The 26,288-nt window shown below is 42.3% G+C and overlaps 2 protein-coding genes and 1 long non-coding RNA gene across 5 annotated transcripts in view; 1 reads left to right on the forward strand and 2 right to left on the reverse strand.

Annotated features, from left to right (window-relative positions):
- Positions 1-26,288, forward strand: part of grik2 (glutamate receptor, ionotropic, kainate 2) — a 369,970-nt gene that overhangs the window by 160,589 nt on the left and 183,093 nt on the right. For all 3 annotated transcript variants that reach the window (XM_037784201.1, XM_037784199.1, XM_037784200.1), the window contains exon 5: positions 13,592-13,773. In XM_037784201.1, the coding sequence (XP_037640129.1) occupies positions 13,592-13,773 (182 nt within the window). The remainder of the gene's footprint in view (positions 1-13,591; positions 13,774-26,288) is intronic.
- On the reverse strand, positions 897-25,379 carry LOC119496708. The gene is made up of 3 exons (XR_005208784.1): positions 25,367-25,379; positions 11,204-11,208; positions 897-1,078 (listed from the first exon to the last, which is right to left on the reverse strand). It is a non-coding gene; the product is annotated as an uncharacterized LOC119496708 (long non-coding RNA).
- On the reverse strand, positions 19,469-24,081 carry LOC119496702 (transcription factor 19-like). Its single transcript, XM_037784213.1, has 2 exons — positions 23,929-24,081; positions 19,469-21,206 (listed from the first exon to the last, which is right to left on the reverse strand). Exon 2 carries the CDS (start codon positions 19,940-19,942, stop codon positions 19,541-19,543), a length of 402 nt encoding a protein of 133 aa, XP_037640141.1. The 5' UTR covers positions 19,943-21,206; positions 23,929-24,081; the 3' UTR covers positions 19,469-19,540.

Below are 26,288 nucleotides of genomic sequence, written 5' to 3' on the forward strand. Positions count from 1 at the left end.
TATTTTGTTGTGGATTATGGAAATATTCTGAACTATAATGTACCCAACCTACCCAAGTACTGTTGAAGTACTTTTATATTAGCATATGGTAAGACACTAATGGTATCATGATACAAGGGATCTATTCTAAACTAAATAGACCTAATATGAAAACAATAAACCAGGTTTGGGTAAAGTATTGTTCGGTGATCAGCGGAAGCCATACCAAGAATTCATACTTGTTACAAATGGAATCCAAACAGCAACCACAGAGCAGCAAGGCTGAACCAAGGAATAGCCAAAATAATGCAGCCTCATAGCTTACTGACATCGACGAGCAAACACATCCTGTACTTAGCCAAAAACATGCAATGTCACTAGCAATAAATGAAGGAAAGCACAAGCAGCAAAGCAGCAGATGCTCAGCTTGGACCCCGACATAACGGCGAGTCAAAGTCCGGTGAATTGACCATCTTAACACAGCTCAAAAGAACCAACCAGTTCTCACTCTCCACTCGTGAACTACCACCGTTCGGTCATCGGAAACCGACGCACCCTTTAACAGCAGTATGTGACGAACCAGGCTTTCAATTAACTCCAATGTAACCCCCCCCCCCCACAGTGGTATTCGACGGTCAGAGCACCTGACCTAGTATTAATCTGCTAAGGGTGTGTGGAAGTTGTGGTGGATGGGTCAAACAAACACTTCACTTTCAACCAGGAGACCGCTGTTTGTGTCCTGTATGAAAATAAAAGTAACGTTGACTTTTTTGTCATGTCAGTTTTTAGTCATGGGCCATCCAATGTACGCCCAAAGCGAGAGCTATGTTCGGGTTCTTTGCAGTATGTCGGACTCGTTTCCGGTGGGGGTTGGCCTCTGCCAGGGCTGAGCTTTGTCACCAATCCTGTTTGTGATATTCAAGGATAGGATATCGAGGCGTAGTCGGGGGGAGGTGGGTTTGCAGTTCGGTGTGCTGAGGATCTCTTCGCTGCTTTTTGCAGATGATGTGGTACTGTTGGAATCATCGGTCTGTGACCTCCAGTACTCACTGGATTGGTTCGCAGCTGAGTGTGAAGCGGCTGGGATGAGGATCAGTACCTCTAAATCTGAGGCCATGGTTCTCAACAGGGAACCGATGGATTGCCTACTCCGGGTAGGGAATGAGTCCTTACCCCAAGTGAAGGAGTTCAAGTACCTCGGGGTCTTGTTCGTGAGTGAGGGACTATGGAACGTGAGATTGGCCGGAGAATCGGAGCAGCGGGGGCACGGTGTTGCATTCGCTTTACCGCACCGTTGTGACAAAAAGAGAGCTAAGCCGGAGGGCAAAGCTCTCGATCTACCGGTCAGTCTTCGTTCCTACTCTCACCTATGGTCATGAGGGCTGGGTCATGACCCAAAGAACTAGCCTACAGGTACAAGCGGCTGATATGGGTTTCCTCAGGAGGGTGGCTGGCGTCTCCCTTCAGTCAGAGCTTCAGTCATTTCAAATACACATTTCAAATACACATTGTTTTACAACCTCAGACAGTAAACTACCAACTAACAATACGAAAGACTTAAAAATTAATTTGAGAAAGATGAAAAAAGAACATATTATAAAAAATATGCCGATTTCTATAGAGTGGAATGATAGGGTGAGAAGCTCAGTCATCCGTGAGGGACTCGGAGTAGAGCCGCTACTCCTTTGCGTTGAAAGGAGCCAGCTGAGGTGGCTCAGGCATCTGGTAAGGATGCCCACCCCCTGGGCGCCTCCCTTGGGAGGTGTTCCAGGCATGACCAGCTGGGAGGAGGCCACGGGGAAGACCCAGGACTAGGTGGAGAGATTATATCTCCACACTGGCCTGGGAACGCCTCGGGATCCCCCAGTCAGAGCTGGTTAATGTGGCCCGGGAAAAGGATGTTTGGGGTCCCCTGCTGGAGCTGTTGCCCCGTGACCCAACCCCGGATAAGAGGTTGAAGATGAGTGAGTGAGTTTTTAGTCATGTGAGTATCATCAGCCCTGTGAGTCACGTGAGTTGCTAGTCAGTGAATTTAACGTCAACCACGACCATATCCTAATGCTAACTAAGCTGTTTTGCCTAAACCTAACTTCCTGTGAAAAGGTTATTTTGAAAGGACACTATGCATGTAAGAAGCTCATAATGACACTCCGTCCCTGGCCTATCTAATAGTAACACTAGATGGGTACGTCGTGCGTCGGTCTCTGATGCTGAGGGGCACTGACCAAATGGCGGTATGTGACGAGTTGGGAGGGAGAACGTGTTGAAAGAACAGCAACGTAGAATCGACTGGAATTAATGAGTCAGTGGAAACAGTATTTCTTAAAATGAGAAAGCCATAGCTAAGAGTTGTAAGTATGATATAATTATCTTGCTCTAAAGGAAAAAGTGCTGTGGGTGTGTATGTTATACTGAAAATATCAAGACAACAGATTAAAATGGAGGAATTATTGAATTTCCATTACCAGTAACGTCACACTTATCGGATGAGTAGCAAAGTAGAATGAAGTGGATCTAATTAGTGACTGATAACATTATTTTTTACTGAATTTATCGAGACATTATGGGGGACTGCATTAATGGCAAACGGCGTAAACAGCAAATTAACATGGAGCTGCTTGATAAAATATAATTAAATATATAAATTAGAGACAATTAGGAATAAAAGCCTGTCTCTGATATAAAGCTGTTTTAAATAAAAGCCCGGTTCTCTCTGCAGATCCTGAAGAGGTAAACACAGGCTGGTCACAATGTACTGCAGTATAGAGTGGGCCTGTTCTTGTAAAGAGAGTATATATAATATACATATACTCTACGACTAAGAGTCCTCTCAGAGTACTTCAGAGTCAGTGTCCCAGGACCCCTCCAGTAATCTGTTTCAATTTGATGTGTGTGTCTCCACACCAGCAGTCCCAGTCCCATCACACGCTCCACTACCACTCAACAGCCTGTTTAGTGAAGGGCTCACTGACTCTTACTGTTCACCATGCTAATCCCACTGTTGCTGTGCTGGAATGCTAATGGCAGCTGCAGTGTTTTCCGTGCTCTGATCTTTTTTATTATTGTCTTATGATTTTGTTATTTTGAGAGAGTGGGGGTGGTATTGTCAAATCAGCCTTTTTTCAGCTGTTTCTAACCAGAAATGTATTTGGTCACAAACAAAATCCGTAATAATCGTACCAGTATGAAAGAAACGGACATTAAGCAAGTCAGAACTAAAAGTCTACCTTTTAGTGATGAGTGACCCAAGTATTGCAAGAATATTGACTGATTTCTAGCAGAAATATGAATAATTAAGTCACACAACAGACTAATTACAGAAGAGGTCCAAAAGAAACAGCTTTAATATTCAATAACTTCGGTCTTATGGAGTGTAGTGCCACCAAAATCATTTCACACATTGATGGTCACTTCATGGTTATACTTCATCATTTGTTTTGGAAAAATTTGATTTTGCATAATTTTGGTGATTAATGGGAAAAATATTCGATAACTTCAGTCTTATGCGGTGTGGTGCCACCAAAATGGTCTTTTCCTGGTTATACTACAATCAGTGTAGTTTATACAAAAATGTGCCCGCTACCATGGTCTCTATGGCAACGGTACACATTAAAATGTAAGTAAGTAAAGCTTTATTTATATTGCACCTTTTAAAACACGCCGTTACAAAGTGCTTCACACACAAATGAAACAAAGAAAACAAAGAATGATTTCATTATGAAACACAGAAACAATGAGAGACAGACCAGACTGAAACAGACAAACACTCATGTGGATGAGGCCTATAGAGATGTGCTTGTACATCTATGCTATAATGACATGCATATGTACATAGACACTGCATGTTTATGCATATGTATACCTATGTGCACATCAAATAAACGGGAAAATAAAAACATATGGATACAAGTCAGTGGTCTTCAGGAATGTACCATCTTCCTTGAGAGGGAGGATACAAATAAATTAGAGGGTTCAGGCATTTCCTGTCAGAGGTCTCTTGTGTCTTTTTGGATGAAATGACTCTGCATCGAGTGCTGACGAGTTGTGAGGACAACACACGCCATGCCAGATTAATGATGGGGGTGGTCTCTCAGTTTCACTCATTCATGAAGGTACTGGAACATTTAAGTAAAACTTAGAACATTATTTTTAAATGTTGTTCACTCCATCTCTTTCCATAATCACATCACATTTTATTCCTTTTTACAAAGTCTGAACACAATCTCTTCCAATGAGCATTTTCTTTCATATTCCATAAAAAAGTCTTTGCTGATTGGCTGTTGCTTTGTTCTGAATGAGTGAAACAGCCAATCACAACACTGTCTCTGCTGTTGTTTTTATTGATTATTAAATGAACCCCTGGCACTCATCACAGTTAGATGTGCCCGTTGCATCTGTGGCCTTTTGGTCATTTTGTGGCAGGCTTGCCGTGCGCACCTGTGGCACACTTGGGAAGGGGATGGGAACTGAAATAATACATTATCATAAAGTATAGATGATCGTGTTAGAGGTTGAGACATTCACTTACTGTCATCCCCTTTAACCACAGGTCTCTCCCCTTCATGACATACAGTATACGCTACTGACAGTTTCAGACTCCTCAGAGGAAACAGATCATTGTCTGGGACATGCAGGTTGTCACATATGAATACAGCAGCTATGTCCTTCCAAGAGCAGATATATCTCCTTTATCACACTGATCCCTACAATAACCATCTGCCCTGAAATACCACCATGGTGCCAAATACAAAATAAAAGTAGAGTAAAAGATGTGGTCTAGTTTTTTCCATGTTGTACTTTGATTCAGTTACATTTGATTTGTACATGCTGACAATAAATAGTTGTCAGCTCAATCTTTATATTGCAACATAAATATAACCCTGGCAATGATCATGAATAAATTAACATTTTTGAAAAATCACTTTTATTTCAGGGAACATCATTATTATATTCTCTCTATGACATTATGTTGCTCATCACAGCCACATGTCTACATGTCTATCTGTATTGTGAAGTGCGTAAAGACACTTTGGCCAGACTGGCAGTCCAGGATGTTTCGTGAGTTGAGTTTTAAAATATAAATGGATAATTTCATGATAATATCATCATTTATTCATTTATTAAGTTTTTTTGTGCTACACCCCTTTTTTTAGGACGACATATAGTAACCGAAGGTAATTGCTCCCATTCCCACATGAATTACTTTGAACTCATTTTGTGGCAGAAGAAGAACTTTTCATGCCCACTGTACCGTACCATGTGGCAGAGTAGATATGTGAAGGGTAGAGTTAATTGAAGAGAAATAGAGTGGTGGTTCAGGCAATGGACTCTTTTTAGCACAAATGATTTAGAGCAAGGAGAACTTGTGCAGCTAATAACAAAGACCATTTTTACTGTTGTGACTGGCCCACATTCACACACGGAGGTTTATTTATAGCGAGGGAACAGCAGCATGCATGTTCTGCCTCCACATTCCTGAACAACTGGGAGAGCCTTTGACTGCAGGTCTGCTTTAATCTTTCTCCAATGTGTTACATGCATTTAATTGAACATAAATAAGCAAGCCGATGTGGCGAGGGTCACATTAACCTTGACCCCAGGAGTCTGCAGCTCAGTGACTGATCAGCCATTACTCCCATCATGCAGCGCTGCGGATCGGCCGTCTGGGGGAATCACTTTAACGTCTATATGACCGATAATGATTGAGCAGCCCAGTAGAAGGAACTCTTCTTCCTTGTCGCGATGCACTCGGAGGGGAGCTGGGGAGGGAACGCTTGAGGGGCCGTTTCCTTACAAGGATATTTATCACAGGCAGGCCGATCTGTTTTACGCTCAGGAGACTCCCAGACGGCCCCCTAATAAACGCTTAGAGGGGATGAAATATTCATGCAGAGTTAAATATGGATCCTAGAGCAGTCGCCGCACATTAAACACTGTCAATACTGATCAGCGCTGACACCCCTCTTTTCTCCCACTTCAGTATTTTTACCCTCTAGATTTCTCGACTGTGCTTGTAGATTTTGGAAAGGTATGAAGGAAGATTCAGCCACGCAGAATGTCTTCGGGGTGAGAGGGAGAGCTAGAGAGCTCCAACATGTGTTTATGATGAGCGAGTGCAGCAGTCAGATGTGTCGGGCTGCTTTTATTGATGTTAACTAACTAACCGTAAAACAGCGATCGCTGCTCCAGCAGAGGAAGCTGTTTTTCTCCTAAGACAGCTCATGCAACATCAAGCCCTCATATGAGATTGGACTGGAGTCAAATATAACACACAAACACACACACTTTAGCTGTCTCATACACTTGTCTACATGCAAATGAAGCCAGGTAAAATGTTGGAGGACATCCACTCATACTACTTTGGCACATCACAAATTTGTCAGGCGTGGTGGCAACCCCAGTGGAATCATGGGAGGGACTAAATGGATCAGCATGGGTCCATCTGTCCATGCGTCTCTCCATCTGTCATGTACAGTAAATCAGATGCCACTCGCTGGATCTGTTTTTAAGATTTAAAGAAGAACTTGTGCCAGTCCTTTGTTCAAAATTCTCAAAATTCATTGGCCTACCGTGGATCAGATCTTTCAAGTGTTGTTGGAGTTTACGTCTAAACTGAGTTGCAAGTCTTTGTTGATCATTTGGACTGTAGTCATCAGATTCATGTGAGTTGAGTCTACAGCTCTGGCCCTTTGCCCACACTGAGAGATATTTCTTCATGCAGCACAGAGAGATGAAGGGTGCCAAGAGACAAGTAGCTGAATGTGTAAGTTAATAGTCAAATAAGAACAGGGCCCTGGCGTATTGTTGACAGAGAGTTAATTTCCTCCGTATTGTTTCTGGCAATTACAATTACACATTTACACAAGGCTGACATTTAGAGTCACTATCTGCTTCACGCAGAAATATAGAGGAATTCAATTGATCGGGGTAAAAAGTACATTAAAATAATGTCATGTTAAGCACATGATGAGATCTGAGCCACCTCCATTATGACTGAAAATATTGTACTACCTATTCCACTCCACCCAAACCCACCAAAAACCCATGTTTGTCCTTCGGGTTGACAGAGGATCCTTAGAGGGAGATAACAGGTCAACACTATACTATATGTCACAGAGAAAGCTGGAAACCTGAAGATTAGATTGAGATACAGCTCAGCACGGTGTGTCAAGTTGTTCTAGTCTTAAATCAGAACTAAACATGAATTAATTCATTAAAATGAATAGTGAGAGTCTACCAGGGCCTAGAACATTATGATAGAAGTATGTGATGGTCATTCCCATCCTCACTTATGTCTCATAAGTTGTTGCAGCAAATTTTTGGTTTGATACCATTTGTTACACAGATTTGGTGCTAAATTTAACCATTTTTCTTACCACTGGAGAATTGATAAAATGATCAATAATCCCTCCAAATACCACATTAAGACACCGAGACCTTGAGGAACACCACAGAAAAAGCCATGCTGTGATTTGGGATCAAAAACTTTTGACATTTGGAAATTTCAAGAATTGCATTTTTTGCCGATTGGATGGCGAGCACTTGTGTTGTGTAAACTGCTCAGAAACCCCCTTATTGTCAATACTAAAGCAGTACCCGTTCTGAGCATGTGCCTGCCCGGAAAGGGCCGATTGCTTGGCCCCCAGTAGTGCTGCTTATACCTGCCCTGTAAGTTGATTGGCTGAACTGTTCTCGAGACATGTGAATGGCAGTCATACATACATAAAAACAGACAGACAGACTGAGAATACTTCTTTTATAGTTAGATGCTGCTGCTACAGCATCACCTATTGGCCAAATGGCACCACATTTGCCATGGTCACTCAGGTATCATATCTACACATGTCCACCAAATTTGGTTGCAATTGCACAAAGCATTCAGGACATTTTTAATATAAGCCCTACCCACAGCATTTGAGCTAACTTTGAGGGCCAGCTGTAGCAAAACTGTATGAAACATCAAAAATCTCAAAATGGAACTTTTCCAAGGCTTGGTCCAGAGATGTTCTGTTCCAAACAGGAAAAATAATTTTAACCCCGAGACTTACGGTTCAAAGGTTACAGGCTAAAAGATTATAACGATAGTTCATTGTTATAGCGCCACCATCTGGCCAAATTGTACCACATTGGACACTGCACCTCTTTGAGTCCCCAACAATACACCCGCAAACTGTGAATTATATCGGATGAGGGGTTCTCGAGATATGCAATAACACACAGAGGGACAGACAGACAGACAGACAGACAGACAGAGATTCCTTGCTTTATAGTTAGATACCTAGGAAAGCCATCCATCCTCTGAATGCTCTAGGTCTCTAGTTTGATCCATCCATCCTCTGAATGCTCTAGGTCTCTAGTTTGATCCATCCATCCTCTGAATGCTCTAGGTCTCTAGTTTGTGGCTGTAAAGTTTCATGAGGCTGTGATTATCCTAGAGGTCACCACAGGTCATGTTATACAGTGAGGTCAATGACATGTCTCCTATGGGGACTAACATCATCACACATGAACCCAGTTGGGCTCATTGGATCCACCAGAGTCTCAGCTTTACAGTGATACCCAATTTATGGAATTCAAGACTGTTTAGGGACCCCAGGATGCAAAAATATTCAGATACACCATTTTAGAATAGGAGAAAAAAATAACATATCTAAACTGCATGTAAAAAACTGCATGTGATTATCATAAAGTGGGCATGTCTGTAAAGGGGAGACTCGTGGGTACCCATAGAACCCATTTACATTCACATATCTGGAGGTCAGAGGTCAAGGGACCCCTTTGAAAATGGACATGACAGTTTTTCCTCGACAACATTTAGCATAACTTCGGAGTATTATGTAGCCTTCTTCCCGACAAGCTAGTATGACATGGTTGGTACCGATGGATTCATTAGGTTTTTCTAGTTTCAGGTGATACCAGTAGCTTCACTCTAGCTCTAGCTCTAGATGTAGTTCTAGCTCTAGATGTAGCTCTAGCTCTTGATGTAGCTCTAGCTCTAGATGTAACTCTAGTTCTAGCTCTAGATGTAGTTCTAGCTCTAGATGTATCTCTAGCTCTAGTTGTAGCTCTAGCTCTAGATGTAGCTCTAGCTCTAGATGTAGCTCTAGGTCTAGCTCTAGATGTAGCTGTAGCTCTAGTTGTAGCTCTAGTTCTAGATGTAGCTCTAGCTCTAGTTGTAGCTCTAGCTCTAGATGTAGCTCTAGCTCTAGTTGTAGCTCTAGCTCTAGATGTAGCTCTAGCTCTAGTTGTAGCTCTAGCTCTAGATGTAGCTCTAGCTCTAGATGTAACTCTAGCTCTAGATCTAGATGTAGCTCTAGCTCTAGATGTAGCCTGCTACAGCCTCTGAAAGACAGTAAAGTTGGCGTGGAAGAGGTTAAAGAGGAATTACAAAGATGTGACCTCTTCACACCTTTAACCTCTTTTCATAACAAGCAGCCATTCTATTTTTCTAGTGTACATATACATTTGGTGCACTGGTTGGTGCATACAATCCACGTGGTCATACATCTTGGCCACGGTGCAGTCATGCTTTCTCAGGCAAACATGGGAAATATATATTTGCCTTTTGTTGATATTTCCCTTTTCTATGTTTTAACCAGTCTTAATCCTTCATTCATAAAAAGTTTTTTCTGCGACATAACTACTTTTATTTACTTAAAGTATGCAAGAACCAACTATCATTATCACTATCGCATATAATAGACATATTTGTGCACAGCTATTTCTCCAGTAGCCACGGTTACTGGGAGCTCTGTGACACATCTTCATTGTCTGCTTGGTTTCTATTATCCATAGTAGTGTTTCTGAGATGTTGTGAGCCACAGCAGAGGAGTCACTTTGTCATGAGATGGTTAAATGGAACACTGCCAGTGTCTCACAGGTCAACACTCTAGGGATATCCTCATCAGTGTGCGACAGAGTGTTTGATTTAATGGAAACCAGCGACTGGCTACTGAAGCTCCAGCAGACTGCAGGTTGGTTTCCCACAGTGCAGTGCACTCATCTGGAAGCAGGAAGTAAACAAATAATGCCACAGGCCAAGCAGCTGGGGACGGTGGGCTGCGGGCAGAGACACAGGACTGCTGCGCCGCTTTAGACCCATGTGCCTGTTTGGAGATGTGAAGACTGATGCCTGACTGGTATTTAAAATAGCATTTGGTCCAGTCAGTGTGAATTCACTTGTGATAAATATAGTTTGATTAATTACCTGTGATCACTTTTAGTTTTTAAATTACAGTCAGAGTAGAATGGCAATAACTCGGCACATCTGTTTTTCATTATTTAATATTACGAAAGCACATGTAACTTAAAATGATCTTATTTTAAAATGTCTAGTGTGAATAAAAAACACGACATGATGTTATTTAAAACAGAGTAAGTTGGAATGGATGTGGAGGATTTAGAAATGGATGAAACTTGAGCACAACTAACGCAAAATATTAACAAATAAACCGTTCACTGTTCATTTTTAGACAAGATATTATTAATTGGAGTTATATTTCTAGAGATTCACTTTATATAAACTAGGTGGTATGAAGTCTGTCTGGTTTCCTTTTAGAGGCCAGTTGTCTATGTGAACTTTTTTCATTGACACTTTCAGGGGGGGGCACAGAGAAAATCAGGGGGGCCTGTCCCGTCCAAGACCAAACATCTACTTATAAGATTCTGAAAGGCAGATGTTGACCAAAATAGTTTAATCCTACCAGCCTTCTACATCGTCATCAGAGGTAATGTTACTCCTGACATGCATATTTATCTTCTCTCTTCACTCTTGTTCAGATTCGAACATAAAATAAACCCAACAAACAATAATAATGAAATAGGCCATTAGTCCATAACTGTACATGATCTTACTGTTGATGATTCCAGCGGGAGACAACGGGGCTTCTTGGTGTTGAACACTGAAATTACTTCATAGTCTCTTTCAGAGGTGAGCAGGGACAAAGAGTGATGATGTGATGCCCTGATGCCAGTCTTCCACCAGTAGGCCTTGTTATGGGAGGGGGGATGAGGGGCCTGTTATGCCCCCGCCTAGGGGGTAAAAGGACGTTCCCTCCTCGGTCCCCAAACTACAGTCTCAGGACTACATTTTAATTTTAGTGAAAAAGATTTATTACTAAAAATCAAGTTAACAAACAATAAAATGAAACAATATAACTCAGGGTGAACAAAGGCCAAAACAACAAACTAAATCATTTATCTGACTAACCCTGAACAGAATGACAGGTACTAAACCTGGCTCCCTAGGATACAGCAGAAACAGGAGAAAAGAGGGCAGTTCACCTCAACCACTGAAGTCTATCTTTAGCAACAAAGAAAATCTTCAACAAGTTACACAATGACGAAGCCAACCAGGGCTCTAAGGCTACTGATTCAACTGTAGATCACAGCTTTAAAGGGACTATTTTTAACTTTCAGAAATGCTTGTTAACAGCGACACCTGTGGCCGTGAAATCAACGAAAGTCAGCGTCGGGCTCACGCTTGCTCGCTCTAAATATACCTGAACGAGCATCGCTCAACACAGTGAGGAGACACACGTCAGCTAAAACCACAATATCACTCTATATTTCAGCTGCTTGGCAGTAATGTTAGCTGACCAGACCAAGGTCTCTCCATGAACATGGTTTAGATCTGATCCTAGTGTTGGCTTTTCCTGCCTAAGTGCAGGCTGATGCAGCGGGGCTCTACAGCGTGTCTCCGCAGCCGGAGAGAACAGAGGAGACACCGGCACCCGGTCGGTAACGAGAAGACAACGTAACTCTCTGAAGAACTCTGTCACTTCACAAGACACGGGAAAGCTCTGTTGGTCTGGAGGAGCTGCAGCATTTATTTCTGCACAAACGTCCCCTGTGCATTCACTAGATATTCTCAGAGCTAAACTAACTCTTCTGCAGTGTGGAGTGAACGCGTGTTCACGTCTAGAGGTGGAGGACGCACGCGCTGTCTGAGTGAAGGAGAGCAGGCAGCGGAGACGAGGCTCCGGCCACACGCGAGCGCGCATATTCGAACGCGCATGTGTGCCGACCCGCTACATTTATACGCTTAAAAAGTTACAAACAGTCCCTTTAACACAAAAGTTTGGAGGCCGAGGACAGAACAAGGCTGCTGTCCCACTGATGTCAGACTACCTGAGCATTTTAAACTGCAGAGATTATGGTTGGACCAATCAGCAGCCGACACACCCCAGACCGATCCCACACCTGCAGCCAATCAGAGAGAGAGCACCTAGATGGGAAACAAAGATCCTCACCAGACAAAGACACTCACTCTCACACAAAACACAAACACATTTCAATATACTATATATACTACATTCTATACTGACTGTGACTGATAGCAGTTAGCGTACATTTTCAGAATTTCAGGGTTACCAACGGTGTTCGCCAGCAGCAGTAGTCTGAATCCCTTCAGCGGCTGTGTGTCTCAAATAGTCGCTGCCTTGATAACTAGCTGCACACGGACCACAGAGAGATGTGCCCAGGCTTTTCAGGTCGGTAGAATCTAATGTTAACGTTTTCTCTGTTGATCCAGCTGGTTAGCTTGCTTCCATGGCTGCTGAAGGCTGTGTAGTGCTTGAGTGCCAATTTGTTGCATAATGTGGTAATAGGGGTGTTGAAATGGTCAATGGACGGGATCATACCGGCCACAACAAAAACAGACGTTCCGGACCGGAATGGAAATGTCAAAGGAGAACATACTGGCTGAAACATTGTTGTCGGAGAAGCCACTATTTCAATTTAGCATGTTTGCTTAATCTCTGATGACATATCATGGTCATTTTATGATTTATTACAGTAAATATATGACACATTTGTCCTTTAATGCATAAACCATTAAATCCATTCTGAATAACCTTTCAGAAAGTATATACTGTATATGTATATATTCTTCTGCTGCAACACAAAAATGATTGATCAGGAAATGCTCTGATTGAATATTACCGTGGACATGTATCTGTCAAAATTAAGATGTTTATGATTCTGTTGAAGTCCCAGTCAATTTCTGCAGCATGCTTGACTTCACAAATATCCTATTCACAACAGTGAGTGGCCTATAGAGGAAGAGAGGGATCAATAGTGAGCACACAATCAATGTCATCTATGATAAATGATGACTGTCAGGTAATGTACAGTATTGATATCTTTCTGTTGTGTTTCTAAGAATATTTGTATAGTTGGATCAAGGTTTGCTGATACGAAGGCAGACTGTTAAGATGTGCTGTGGATAATATGAGAGAGGAAAGAGGAAATAGAAAGACACTGAAAGAAAAAGATTGTGTTTAGGACAGAGAATATAGGAGAGGGTCGGGGGGGCTGTCGAAGAGAAACGGATTTCATTAGACATAGTGACAACAGGAATATATCCCTGCAGCTTTCTTATCCTCACTCTAATTATAACCACCACCGCCAAATGAATCAGGAGGAGCTGTTACCTCAATTACTGTGGAAATGTATGTACATATATTTGAAATTTCTTATTAGGAAATTCATTGCCCTCACGGGAGCAGGACTGTAGCCTACCAGTTGTAATCGGGTACTTTCCAAACAGCAATGACTCTTCAGGCAAAATAAAACTTTTAAATGTTGTTTTTCTTTGTTGTTTTCCCTACAGGTCTGATTCGGTTGCAAGAACTTATAAAGGCGCCGTCCCGGTACAATATCCGGTTAAAGATCCGGCAGCTGCCTGCAGAGACCAAGGATGCTAAGCCGCTGTTAAAAGAGATGAAGAGAGGGAAGGAGTTCCACATCATCTTTGACTGTGGCCACGAAATGGCTGCTGGGATTCTGAAGCAGGTGTGTGTGTGTGCGTGCGTGTGTGTGTGTGTGCGTGTACATATTTGTGCGTGTAGCTCTACACACGTGTGTTCTTACATCCTTGTGAAGGTGGGAAATACAGCAGGAGACAGTTGTGAGGGTCTGAATAGAAGCAAAGGGCCAAGAAGACAGCGTCATCTAAAGCATACTTCCATGTGATGCTTGAAACTGCAGCTTTACACGTGTGTTAACACATTTTGTACCAACAATACATGCAATTGTCTGTATGATTATGTGGGATATGTTTCAGTCCTTAGGGTTCAACCATAGAGATACAATAGGAGTAGAATGGATGTTGAAATGTTTTCCGTGGTCATTCGACTAGTACAAAAGAAAATGGCGATTGTTGTTAATTGTTATGGTGACAACAGAACACACATCAGTATTCACACATCAATTTTGAACGACTCATTTTATAGTCGGACCGAAATTCAGCTTCTTCGGGCGTCGTTTGCCGTGCAGTGTACGGGGGAGGGACCGAGGACCGATTAACTCCTCCCGACCAGCCGTCAGACGGTCGAATGAATTTCTGACATGTCAGAACTTTTGGTTGGCTGTCCACAGGCTGTCACACAGTTGAAGCAGAGCCACAAGCTGCCTCCCCAACGTGTCTGTTTTTCTGCTTTTCTTACAATAATTAGAGCGTAGCTATCAAGAGAACAATGTATAATAGATATACAGACGTAGGCAAAGTTGTTGGTAACGTTCCGTTAAAGAGAGAAAAACCCACAATGGTCACTGAAATAACTTGAAACTGACAAAAGTAATAATAAATAAAAATTCACTGAAAATTAACTAATGAAAATCAGATATTGTTTTTGAATTATGGTTCAGCAGAATCATTTAAAAAAACAAACTAATGAAACTGGCCTAGACAAAAATGATGGTAACATTAACTTAATATTTTGTTGCACAACCTTTTGAGGCAATCACTGCAATCAAGTGATTTCTGTAACTCTCAATGAGACTTCTGCACCTGTCGACAGGTATGTTGGCCCACTCCTCGTGAGCAAACTGCTCCAGCTGTCTCAGGTTTGAAGGGTGCCTTCTCCAGACAGCATGTTTCAGCTCCTTCCACAGATGTTCAATAGGATTTAGATCCGGGCTCATAGAAGGCCACTTCAGAATAGTCCAATGTTTTGTTCTTAGCCATTCTTGGGTGTTTTTAGCTGTGTTTTGGGTCATTATCCTGTTTGAGGACCCATGACCTGCAACTGAGACCAAGCTTTCTGACACTGGGCAGCACATTTCGCTCCAGAATGCCTTGATAGTCTTGAGATTTCATTGCACCCGGCACAGATTCAAGACACCCTGTGCCAGATGCAACAAAGCAGCCCCATAACATAACCGAGCCTCCTCCATGTTTCACATTAGGTACAATGTTCTTTTCTTTGGATGCTTCATCTCTTCGTCTGTGAACATAGAGCTGATGTGACTTGCCAAAAAGCTCCAGTTTTGTCTCATCTGTCCAAAGGACATTCTCCCAGAAGCTTTGTGGCTTGTCAATATGCATTTTGGAAAATTCCAGTCTCGCTTTTTTATGATTTGGTGTCCTCCTCGGTTGTCTTCCATTAAGTCCACTTTGGCTCAAACAGTGACGGATGGTGCGATCTGACACTGATGTACCTTGACCTTGGAGTTCACCTCTAATCTCTTTGGAAGTTGTTCTGGGCTCTTTGGTTACCATTCGTATTATCCGTCTCTTCAATATGTCATCAATTTTCCTCTTGCGGCCACGTCCAGGGAGGTTGGCTACAGTCCCTTAAACTTCTGAATAATATGTGCAGCTGTAGTCACAGGAACGTCAAGCTGCTTGGAGATGGTCTTATAGCCTTTACCTTTAACATGAAGGTCTATAATGTTCTTTCTGATCTCCTGAGACAACTCTCTCCTTAGCTTTCTGTGGTCCATGTTCAGTGTGGTACACACCATGACACCAAACAGCACAGTGACTACTTTTCACCCTTTAAATAGGCAGACTGACTGATTACAAGTTTGAAGACACCTGTGATGCTAATTACAGGACACACCTTAGTTTAATGTGTCCCTATGGTCAAATTATTTTCAATCTTTTCTAGGGCTACCATCATTTTTGTCTAGGCCAGTTTCATCAGTTTGTTTTTTAAAATGATTCTGTTGAACCACAATTCAAAAGCAACAGCTGATTTTCATTAGTTAATTTTCAGTAAATTTTTATTTATTATTACTTTTGTCAGTTTCAAGTTATTTCAGTGACCATTGTGGGTTTTTCTCTCTTTAACGGAACGTTACCAACAACTTTGCCTACGTCTGTAGCTAGTAAAGCCTAGCTAGGTTAACCTCCAACTCTCTGCAAAATGGAAAAGCCATACTGTCCACGTCTTCCTCGCCACCTGCGAGTCCATATACGCCAGCGCCTCTTTTTTTCACGACGTGTCCACACAGGAAACGTCAGCAGCGCGTGGCAGCTGCGGAACCTGTTGTTTTTTATTTTGGCGTCCATGTTAACAAGTTACAGCAGCCACAAAGCCCGAGTGAAGGTTAGAGTATTTGTGATGCCCTGTAGCTTGTCTAGAGCGATGTACAGTATTAACATATATGCAGGGTAGCCTGCAAGGAAAAGCTTGTACATTAGACTTTAGCTTTCTTTTCACAATTCTACACAAAGGCTTTTCCATGCAGCCCAAGAATGTCATCAAAAGAAGAACTTTGCTATGAGTAACTCAATTAGCAAGCATTCATATTTTTTCTGCTTGCAGGATTTATCAAATATTAAAGACAACATGATTCACCCCCAGGACTCTGTCACTCTCCTAGGGTTTTTAATCAATGCCTGAGTGGTAGATTGCTAGGGAAGGTCAAGGACTATACTCTCATTAATAATATCAGAGAGAAACCCTACTAATGGGTGCTAATGAAAGACTTGACTGTCCTGCTCTGATATTCTCATTACATGACACACCCATAACTTAGAGATTGTAAGTACTCCTCATCAGCTAGCAGCCTTTACCCCCAAAATGTAGAAACAACAAGGAAGAAAATCAGACTGAGAATCAATATTAATGTAATTTCTGTGTAGGCTACACAGAAATTACAGTGTCTGGTAAAGAGATTGTAGCACAACGACTAGCAGGGGAAATACTGTGAAATATTCAAGAATTAGAAAATGGTCTATTTAAATGCGTTATATTTAGGGTTCACACATCACAAAAAGCGAGAAATGTATTGAAAATCAATAAGGAAGGTAAAATACAGCGGAAAATTGGAGTGAACAGTCAGGAGAGAACATAACCTTTTGATAGTGAGGACATATCATTTGTGTAAAACAATTTGAATAAATCTGCTACAACCAAAAAAGAGGTAAACGTTCAACATTTTGGGTGTTTACAGCTGCATCCAAACTGAGAGCATAACTTTTTTCCAGTTGTTGTTAAAAATATAGTTCCAACGCTAACAGTTTACAATGCTGAAGGAGGCTTATTAACCAAAACGTACAGTCAACAATGAGTGTTCGATAATAATTCGATAAACAAAAGAAGGCTTTTCATTTTGAGCTAATGACCAGGGAACTGGTCAGCTCAGAAGATGACTGTCTCTTGTTGATTTCATTATCTGTAGCTAGCTGGTGTGCGCTTGTGTTGGTTGAAAACTGTCCCCAGCTGACTTCACTTTTTAATGATTTCAGCTGCTTTTTTAAAAACAAAAGTCCTATTACATGGTTTTAAATATGCACATGATGGCACACAATACCGTGCTAAAGGCTGAGGCTAAAACCGCATGTCCCAGCCAGAGAGTCAGCATGCATCCACCAGCTACTAATCCCTAGAACATAGTAATAAAGGAGAAGCATTGTTTCTGTGTTTCATGGTCAAGCTAGTAAACTCTATTATAGTACAGTATTATAATAATAATAATAATAATAGTAATAAATTGCGATGTAACCTGGATGGTTTGGATACTGCTTACTATTCACCTCATTCCACACTGCCCACTTTCAATAGTTCCCCTGTTCCTCCGTCTTTCATCTGTCACATCAACTAGGTTAGCTAGGTAGTTAGTTAGCTAGGTAATTGGTTAGGTAGTTAGTTAGCTAGGTAGTTAGTTAGCTAAGCAGTTAGCTAGGTAGTTAGCTAGGTAGTTAGTTATGTAATTAGCTAAGTAGTTATGTAGTTAGTTAGCTAGGTAGTTAGCTATGTACTTAGCTAGGTAGTTAGTTAGTTAGCTAGGTAGTTAGGTAGTTAGTTAGCTAGGTAGTTAGGTAGGTAGTTAGCTAGGTAGTTAGTTAGCTATGTAGTTATATAGGTAGTTAGTTAGGTAGTTTGCTAGGTAGTTAGTTAGCTAGGTAGTTAGCTAGGTAGTTAGTTAGCTAGGTAGCTTAGCTAGGTAGTTAGCTAGGTAGTTAGTTAGGTAGTTAGCGATCTAGTTAGCTAGGTAGTTAGCTAGCTAGTTAGCTAGTTAGGTAGTTAGCTAGGTAGTTCGTTAGCTAGTAAGGTAGTTAGCTAGGTAGTTAGCTAGGTAGTCAGCTAGGCAGTTAGTTAGCTAGTTAGTTAGCTAGGTAGTTAGGTGGTTAGGTAGTTAGTTAGCTAGATAGTTAGCTAGGTAGTTAGTTAGGTATTTAGGTAGTTAGTTATCTAGGTAGTTAGCTAGGTAGTTAGCTAGGTAATTGGTTAGGTAGTTAGTTAGCTAGGTAGTTAGTTAGCTATGTAGTTAGCTATGTAGTTAGTTAGCTAAGCAGTTAGCTAGGTAGTTAGCTAGGTAGTTAGTTATGTAATTAGCTAAGTAGTTATGTAGTTAGTTAGCTAGGTAGTTAGTTATGTACTTAGCTAGGTAGTTAGTTAGTTAGCTAGGTAGTTAGTTAGCTAGGTAGTTAGGTAGGTAGTTAGCTAGGTAGTTAGTTAGCTATGTAGTTATATAGGTAGTTAGTTAGGTAGTTTGCTAGGTAGTTAGTTAGCTAGGTAGTTAGCTAGGTAGTTAGTTAGCTAGGTAGCTTAGCTAGGTAGTTAGCTAGGTAGTTAGTTAGGTAGTTAGCGATCTAGTTAGCTAGGTAGTTAGCTAGCTAGTTAGCTAGGTAGTTAGTTAGCTAGTAAGGTAGTTAGCTAGGTAGTCAGCTAGGCAGTTAGTTAGCTAGTTAGTTAGCTAGGTAGTTAGGTGGTTAGGTAGTTAGTTAGCTAGATAGTTAGCTAGGTAGTTAGTTAGGTATTTAGGTAGTTAGTTATCTAGGTAGTTAGCTAGGTAGTTAGCTTGGTACTTAGGTAGTTAGTTAGCTAGGTAGTAAATTTGGTAGTTAGTTAGGTAGGTAGTAAATTAGGTTAGTTAGTTAGGTAGTTAGCTTGGTACTTAGGTAGTTAGTTAGCTAGGTCATACATTTGGTAGTTAGTTAGCTAGGTAGTAAATTAGGTAGTTAGTTAGATAGGTAGTAAATGAGGTAGTTAGTTAGGTAGTTAGCTTGGTACTTAGGTAGTTAGTTAGCTAGGTCATACATTTGGTAGTTAGTTAGCTAGGTAGTTAGCTAGGTAGTTAGTTAGTTAGGTAACGGAACTGTTTCCTAAACCGGACTGTTTTCTGCTAACATTAGCGTTATTCTGTTAAGAGTTATAGTAGAACTACAAACATAAGTATTCATGATTGAAATGGTGCATTGTTTTTAATCAAAAGACATGACTAGAGCAAATGATTGAAAAGAGGATCAAAAATATTTATTTAAAAGCAACAAAAATAAGATAAAACATGTAAAAAATTAAAATACATAAATTAAAAATTAATTTAATTAAATATCTGGACACAAATTACATTTAAAATAATCATAATCATCGTCATCCAGCTCCTCGTCCCAGTCCACGCACATGGTGTGAAACCATGTGTGGCAGTTGTCGCACTGGACCCACGACACCAATACCTCCGAACTCCCCGGAGGGTCAGGTTCCCTGCACGGGACCGTGGGAGGCACAAGAGGGGGCAGAGGTGGGTGAGGGACCGGCGGTGGAAAGGCCGGAGCTGGTGGCTGGAGCAGCCCGAGGGGCACTGTTCTTCTACGGCTGGGGCCGCCAGGCAGGGTAGAGGAAGTGGTTGCTGGACTGATGTCTTCGGCCCGCTGCTGCTGTCTTCTGGCCAGAGCTTGGGCCTCCCGACTTGCAGCACGGTCCTCCGCCTCCTCGATGACGTCGGACATCTCCTAAGCCGTCAGTATCTTGGCCTCGGTGGTGTTCCTCCTGACCTTTCCGGTGTTTCGATGGTAATTTATTTCGGCCAGGAGGTGGGCCAGGTCTACTGTGATTCGGCCTGATGTTACCAGGGGATGGGTGAGGTAGGGATTGGGAGGAGGAGGGGCAGGTGGAGGTGGGTTCTGGGGATTGGGGATAGGGGGTGGTTGACTCTGGGGCTGGGGGGTCAGGACAGGGGCAACTGGGGGTAGGGGATGTTAGGAGGGGTGGGTAACATCAGGCACGGCTCAGGAAGATGCCGATGGGGTTGGCGGAGGAGGTCCCACGCCGCGGCCCGGACGGCATGACCCTTGACCAGTCGATGGCCATTGGGTCCAGAGGGTAGAGGCCACACCTCCTGAACCCAGCCACCACCATTCTCCGATCCTTCACCCTCTTGTAGGAGTCTCTTAGGACCCTTGAAAACTGTGGCTCACTGCTGACAGATCTCCTGCAACACCAGAGAAATCTGTCTTCAAGGGTCTAAAGAAACTCACATCCAGAGGCTGAAGGATGTGAGATGTACTGTATGGGGTGGCAGACACAGGAGGATGACCCCCTCCCTCTGTGCCGCCCGGACCACCTCTGGATCCAGGTGGATCCAGAGGTGGCCTGCCTATACGCACGTTTGGTCCCCTGGGGCACGATGACCTTTTTATTCTTGCCGAGTCCAGCTGAAACCCTGTCTCGTTGCAGTTGTATATTTGACGGGGTTTCTCCCTCAGCCCATGCTCCTCCAGGGTGGTGGTGAGGAGCCTGAAGTACTCCTCGATGGCCCCCTTCTTGGCACAGGATGCCCTCCCACAGTCAATTATGTCTGGGTACTGGGCTGTAAGGCGATGGTGGTGCCGCTCCCTGAAGTTTATCCACCACGTCTGGCCAAGTGGGGTCTTTAGTGCGTCCTGGTAGCAGAGGTTGTATATGGCCAGAGCGTGGGCCAGGACCTGAGGCTTGAGTCAGTGGAAACCCGTGACTGGCAGAATACAAACAGTATTCTACCAGGGAATACTCATCTGCAGGGGTGAGGAGAGTCCTCTGACCTTGGACACAGTCAGATGCCACCCTTCCACTGACTCGCTCACTCAGGCTGGACTTCGGGACCCCAAACATGTGGGCTGCATGCCGTATACTCCGCCTGCCTTCTTCCACTTCCTGGCGGGCCTGTTCCATGGCCTCCTGGGTCAACTTCCTTGTCTTCCTCTCCCTCTTCCGGATCTGCCGGATGTTGGGCATCTGCAAATGCACATTCATTTTTTGCACAGTCAGATATAAAATTCAAAATTAGGTTTAAAGGCAGATTTCATGTCTTGAATAAGGTTGATAAATTCTATAAACTGTCACATTACCACATGTAGACATGCATATTTACCACAGGCATGGACAAATATATACTGGAAAAACAAAGTTCGGAAACTTGTGTTTGATGGATTATTTCTCTGTTGTTACAATGCTAATTGGCATTGTATTTTACATCGTTGGAAAGCCTGTTTATTTAACTTCACAATGATGTCCAACTTGAAAGGATCATGCATTTGTGGGATGAGCAACACAGCTGATTATGTGGGGAGCGCCCAAGAAAAATTTGCCAAAATGCTCCATCAATGGTAAACAGTGTATTCTCCTGTTGGTGTTGACTCTTGTTTTGAGTTGTTTGGTGGATTGGATGATTGAACTCTCTATCAGTAACAAGGAACAAACAAGACATATTGGCAATTTTACACTTTATTCATTTAATACACCGTCAGGAGCCTCAGTAGCGGTGGAAGATCCATACGCAACCACAACAGCCTGGCACCTCCTTCTCATGCTGGTCACCAACCTGGTCAAACGTTGCTGTGGGATGGCGTTCCATTCCTCAACCAGGATTCGTTGCAGGTCAGCCAGCGTGGTTGTGTTGGTCACACTAACACGTACAGCACGCCCAAGCTGATCCTACAAGTGTTGAATTGGGTTGAGGTCTGGACTCTTGGCAGGCCGTTCCATTCTCTACTCCCACATTGTGGAGGTAGTCTGTGATAACCCTGGCTCTGTGGGGGCGAGCGTTGTCATCTTGGAGGATGAAGTTAGGTCCCAGATTGTGGAGATATGGGATCGCCACTGGCTGCAGAATCTCATCCCGATATCTCCCTGCATTGAGATGGCCTTCAATGATGACAAGCCTTGTTTTGCCAGTGAGGGAGATGCCGCCCCACACCATGACACTGCCCCCACCAAAAGCTGTTACTCCATCGGTGCAACAATCAGCATAGCGTTCTCCGTGTTGTCTCCATACTTTGACCCTGCCATCCAACTTTGGCAGACAGAACCTGGACTCAACACTGAACATGACATTCCCCCACATGTTCAGGTTCCATTGTCTGTGTTGTCGACACCAGCGCAAACGGGCCTGACGGTGAAGGGCAGTCATTGCAGGCTTCCTGGTAGCCTTATGAGAATAAACTGTTTACCATTGGTGGAGCATTTTGGCAAATTTTTCTTGGGCGCTACCCACATAATCAGCTGTGCTGCTCATCCCACAAATGCATGATCCTTACAAGTTGGACATCATTGCAAAGGTAAATAAACAGGCTTTCCAACGATGTAAAATACAATGCCAATTAGCATTGTAACAACAGAGAAATAATCGACCAAATACAAGTTTCCGAACTTTGTTTTTCCAGTATATTTACCTTAGCCACAGCAGCATTACAATTTCTACATCCATCTTTTCTTTTTGACATCTTGATGCTCCTGTAAAGGAAATTAAAAACTCTCTCCCACACAGACACACATGTTACCTACCTTCACTTACTTTAACTGTTTATTTTTCTCTGTTCTGCTTTTCTCTGTCTCTTTCTCTTTCTTTCTTTCTTTCTGGCTCTTTTCTGCTTTTCACTGTCTCTTTCTTTCTTTCTGGCTCTTTTTTGCTTTTCTCTGTCTCTTTCTTTGTGTCTCTTTTCTGCTTTTCACTCTCTTTCTTTCTTTCTGGCTCTTTTCTGCTTTTCTCTGTCTCTTTCTTTCTGTCTCTTTTCTGCTTTTCACTGTCTCTTTCTTTCTGTCTCTTTCCTGCTTTTCACTGTCTCTTTCTTTCTTTCTGGCTCTTTTCTTCTTTTCACTGTCTCTTTCTTTCTTTCTGGCTCTTTTCTGCTTTTCACTGTCTCTTTCTTTCTTTCTGGCTCTTTTCTGCTTTTCTCTGTCTCTTTCTTTCTTTCTGTCTCTTTCCTGCTTTTCACTGTCTCTTTCCTGCTTCTTGCTTTTCCTTCTTCTTGCCCTCTTCCTTCTCTCTCTCGCTGTTCTCTATTTTTTTAGCCAGGAACATAAACCATACAAGAGAGAATGTTGAGAGGCAAAAACACAAATATATGTATATATGTATATTGGAGGTTAATCTATAACTAATATTTCCAATCATAAGCTTTCAACACATGTACAGAGACAGTCAGTCAGTCACTCTCTCTCTCACACACACAAACATTATTTGCATTATTTATTGGATCATTATGCATAAATATACTTCATGTAGCCTGGCTTATGAACAAGAAAAATGTTAATGTTATTTATGTCTGCTGTCATGTTTCAGAGCTAAACACACAAACAAAACAGCTGCCTGCCTTCACTAATGCTACGGGATCCTTTCTTTGTCTTTTCCCGCGGCCACAACTTTTTTTTCAGACATCCAACATTTCTGCCACTCTTCACTTGACAACAGATTATGTCACACATGATCCTCTATCTTCATTGGCTAGACAAAGCTAGCTACGAATTGCGCTCATAAGCTAACTCATATTAGCAGTACAGTGAAAATACAGACACACTTTTCAGGGGAAAGATCGTCGCCCGAGTGCAACTAAAGTGTTCTTACTGCATTATCTCATCAAAGTCACTTTCCTGTAGTAATTCAACATGTAAACGGCCATACATATAGATGAAATTTGACACATAGACATTTGGATATTTATAAATTGATTATACTTACATTTCAGTTGCAATCTCCGAAGGAAATGACCGCGAAAAGACCGGAAAATGGTAGTTAGCTAGGTAGTCAGCTAGGTAGTTAGCTAGGTAGTCAGCTAGGTAGTTAGCTAGGTAGTTAGCTAGGTAGTGTAGTTAGCTAGATAGTTAGCTATGTAGTGAGGTTTGTTTGGTAGTTAGCTAGGTAGTTAACTAGGTAGTTAGCTAGGTAGTTAGGTAGGTATTTAGCTAGGCAGTTAGGTAGGTAGTTAGCTAGGTAGTTAGCTAGGTAGTCAGCTAGGTAGTCAGCTAGGTAGTGTAGTTAGCTAGGTAGTTAGCTAGGTAGTCAGCTAGGTAGTTAGCTAGGTAGTCAGCTAGGTAGTGTAGTTAGCTAGGTAGTTAGCTAGGTAGTCAGCTAGGTAGTTAGCTAGGTAGTGTAGTTTGCTAGGTAGTTAGCTAGGTAGTTAACTATATCAGAATCAGCCATTATCAATTATTGGACAAATGAACACCCCGAGAAAGGGCTGGGCTACGATGCTGCGCTAAAGAAGTCCCGTTGTGAGGTTGTCAGATTCAGGTCATTGCTGGTTATAGCTTTGTGTTTAATGACTTGTTAGCTAACGCTAGGGGTGACCCACAACAATCCACTAGTGTATCTAAGGAGGCTGATTCCACTGCCAATGGTTAAGAAACAAAGGATCATTCCATTTGGGCTCTATGGGGTTAATGCATGTCTGATTGGACCAAAGCACCAATTTCACAAGCTAGTTAGCCAACAAGCAGTTGAACACATAGCTAGCTAGCTAGCTTACCTGAATCTGACAACATCTTCATCACCCGACGTGACTTCTTTAACGGAGCATCATGGCTGAGCCTCTCTCATGGTAAAGGTGTTCCATAGCTATTAGAACTGAACAGGATGCAAGTTATCTATTGATTTGTTTTCATTGCCCATAAGACACATACAAAAAATCTGAATGTAAGCTCTGAAAGGTTTCCGGCACTCTTCTGTTATCACAAGGTCCAGGAAATGGCACTATGTGAATCACTAGTGAGTGGGCTGCTTCTCAGACAGAATGCTGGGGGCTTTCTCAAGGTTTCCCACCTGGTAGCAGCAGCCATTATCACATCCTGCCTGTTTAATCATCCTTTCCACACAGTCCTAATCTGTGATTCATATTGATTTAGTGAGTCTCAGCACGGCAGGCAGGACTTTGACACCACCATATAGTGCCATACATCTGGAATGGGGTAGCACACAGCCAGCACACACACACACACACACACACACACACAGTCTGGATGATAATAGAATAATGTCGAGAAAGGTTCCACTTCAGAATCTCATCTCAGAGGTGCATTTTTAGAGACAGATTGCCTTGGTAATAGTGCAAATGAGTACATATTCCTCACTTGGTAAGATGGATGGAAGTAACAGACAGATGACTAAAGTGTGACTGAACGTGAACAGGGAGGCAGTCATGTAAAATTACATTGATCTAATCAGCTTAAAATAGAAAATGAAGTGTGAGTAATAGTAGAGTATAATAGTGTTGAGTATTGAACCTCAGTACTCTTTTTGTACTGACTCTTGCCATACCAAGAATCAAAAACGTTTGCCACGATTGCCACCCCGACCTCCACACCCTTACTTTCCGTTTCCCTACATAAAGGACGTACTACTTCCCACGTTGGCACTGCATGTAAATCGTTATGTGCAGAATTGTCAAATATTGACATAATTCCTAGGATAATGGGCTGCATTAACATATCCATCTGTGTGGTGATCTAACACAAAACACAAACCCTGGCACATTTACAGTGATTGTTGCTATACATACCACTCTGGTGCGTGCACTTTTCCTGGTCGACATTGCCAATAAAGTCTGTTCCAAACAGAGCCAGCTCTGGAAGCATCATATTACACACCATGCTTGTATTTTCACACATTCAAATCAACAGCATAAGTATCACACCTCACTAGCTGTTTTTTTAAATGTTGTTAACACCAGCTTCCAAACAATCTCCACCGTGGACCTCATTATTGTAGGATGACTTCCCTATATGTGTTTCCCAGATGTCCCACATCTATATATTATCCTCCATATTTCCTTACATATGCCAAGTGATGAGACTGAGCTCTGTCTTTTGCTTTATTTAGCTGTTTTTCTTTCTGGTGGGTGTTTGTTTCTTATCTGTGAGCCTGTGGCTGCAGCAATGGAGCAGAATGTATGCCTCTTCACATTACATGGTACAACAGCCATTAATACAGCCACACAAACAGACACGTCTCTGTGTGTGCATGTGTGCAAAATATGACAAAATATTGTATCTGCTTCTCTATTCATTTATAAATCTCTCCCTCTCCCAATCTCTCTCTCTGCC

Source organism: Sebastes umbrosus, chromosome 11, assembly GCF_015220745.1.
Source record: "Sebastes umbrosus isolate fSebUmb1 chromosome 11, fSebUmb1.pri, whole genome shotgun sequence".
In the NCBI taxonomy this organism is placed as follows: domain Eukaryota; kingdom Metazoa; phylum Chordata; class Actinopteri; order Perciformes; family Sebastidae; genus Sebastes; species Sebastes umbrosus.

What these genes read in the sequence shown, in the direction of transcription:
- LOC119496702 (XM_037784213.1), bottom strand. Translation starts at nt 19,942, where the DNA reads ATGTCCGACGTCATCGAGGAGGCGGAGGACCGTGCTGCAAGTCGGGAG.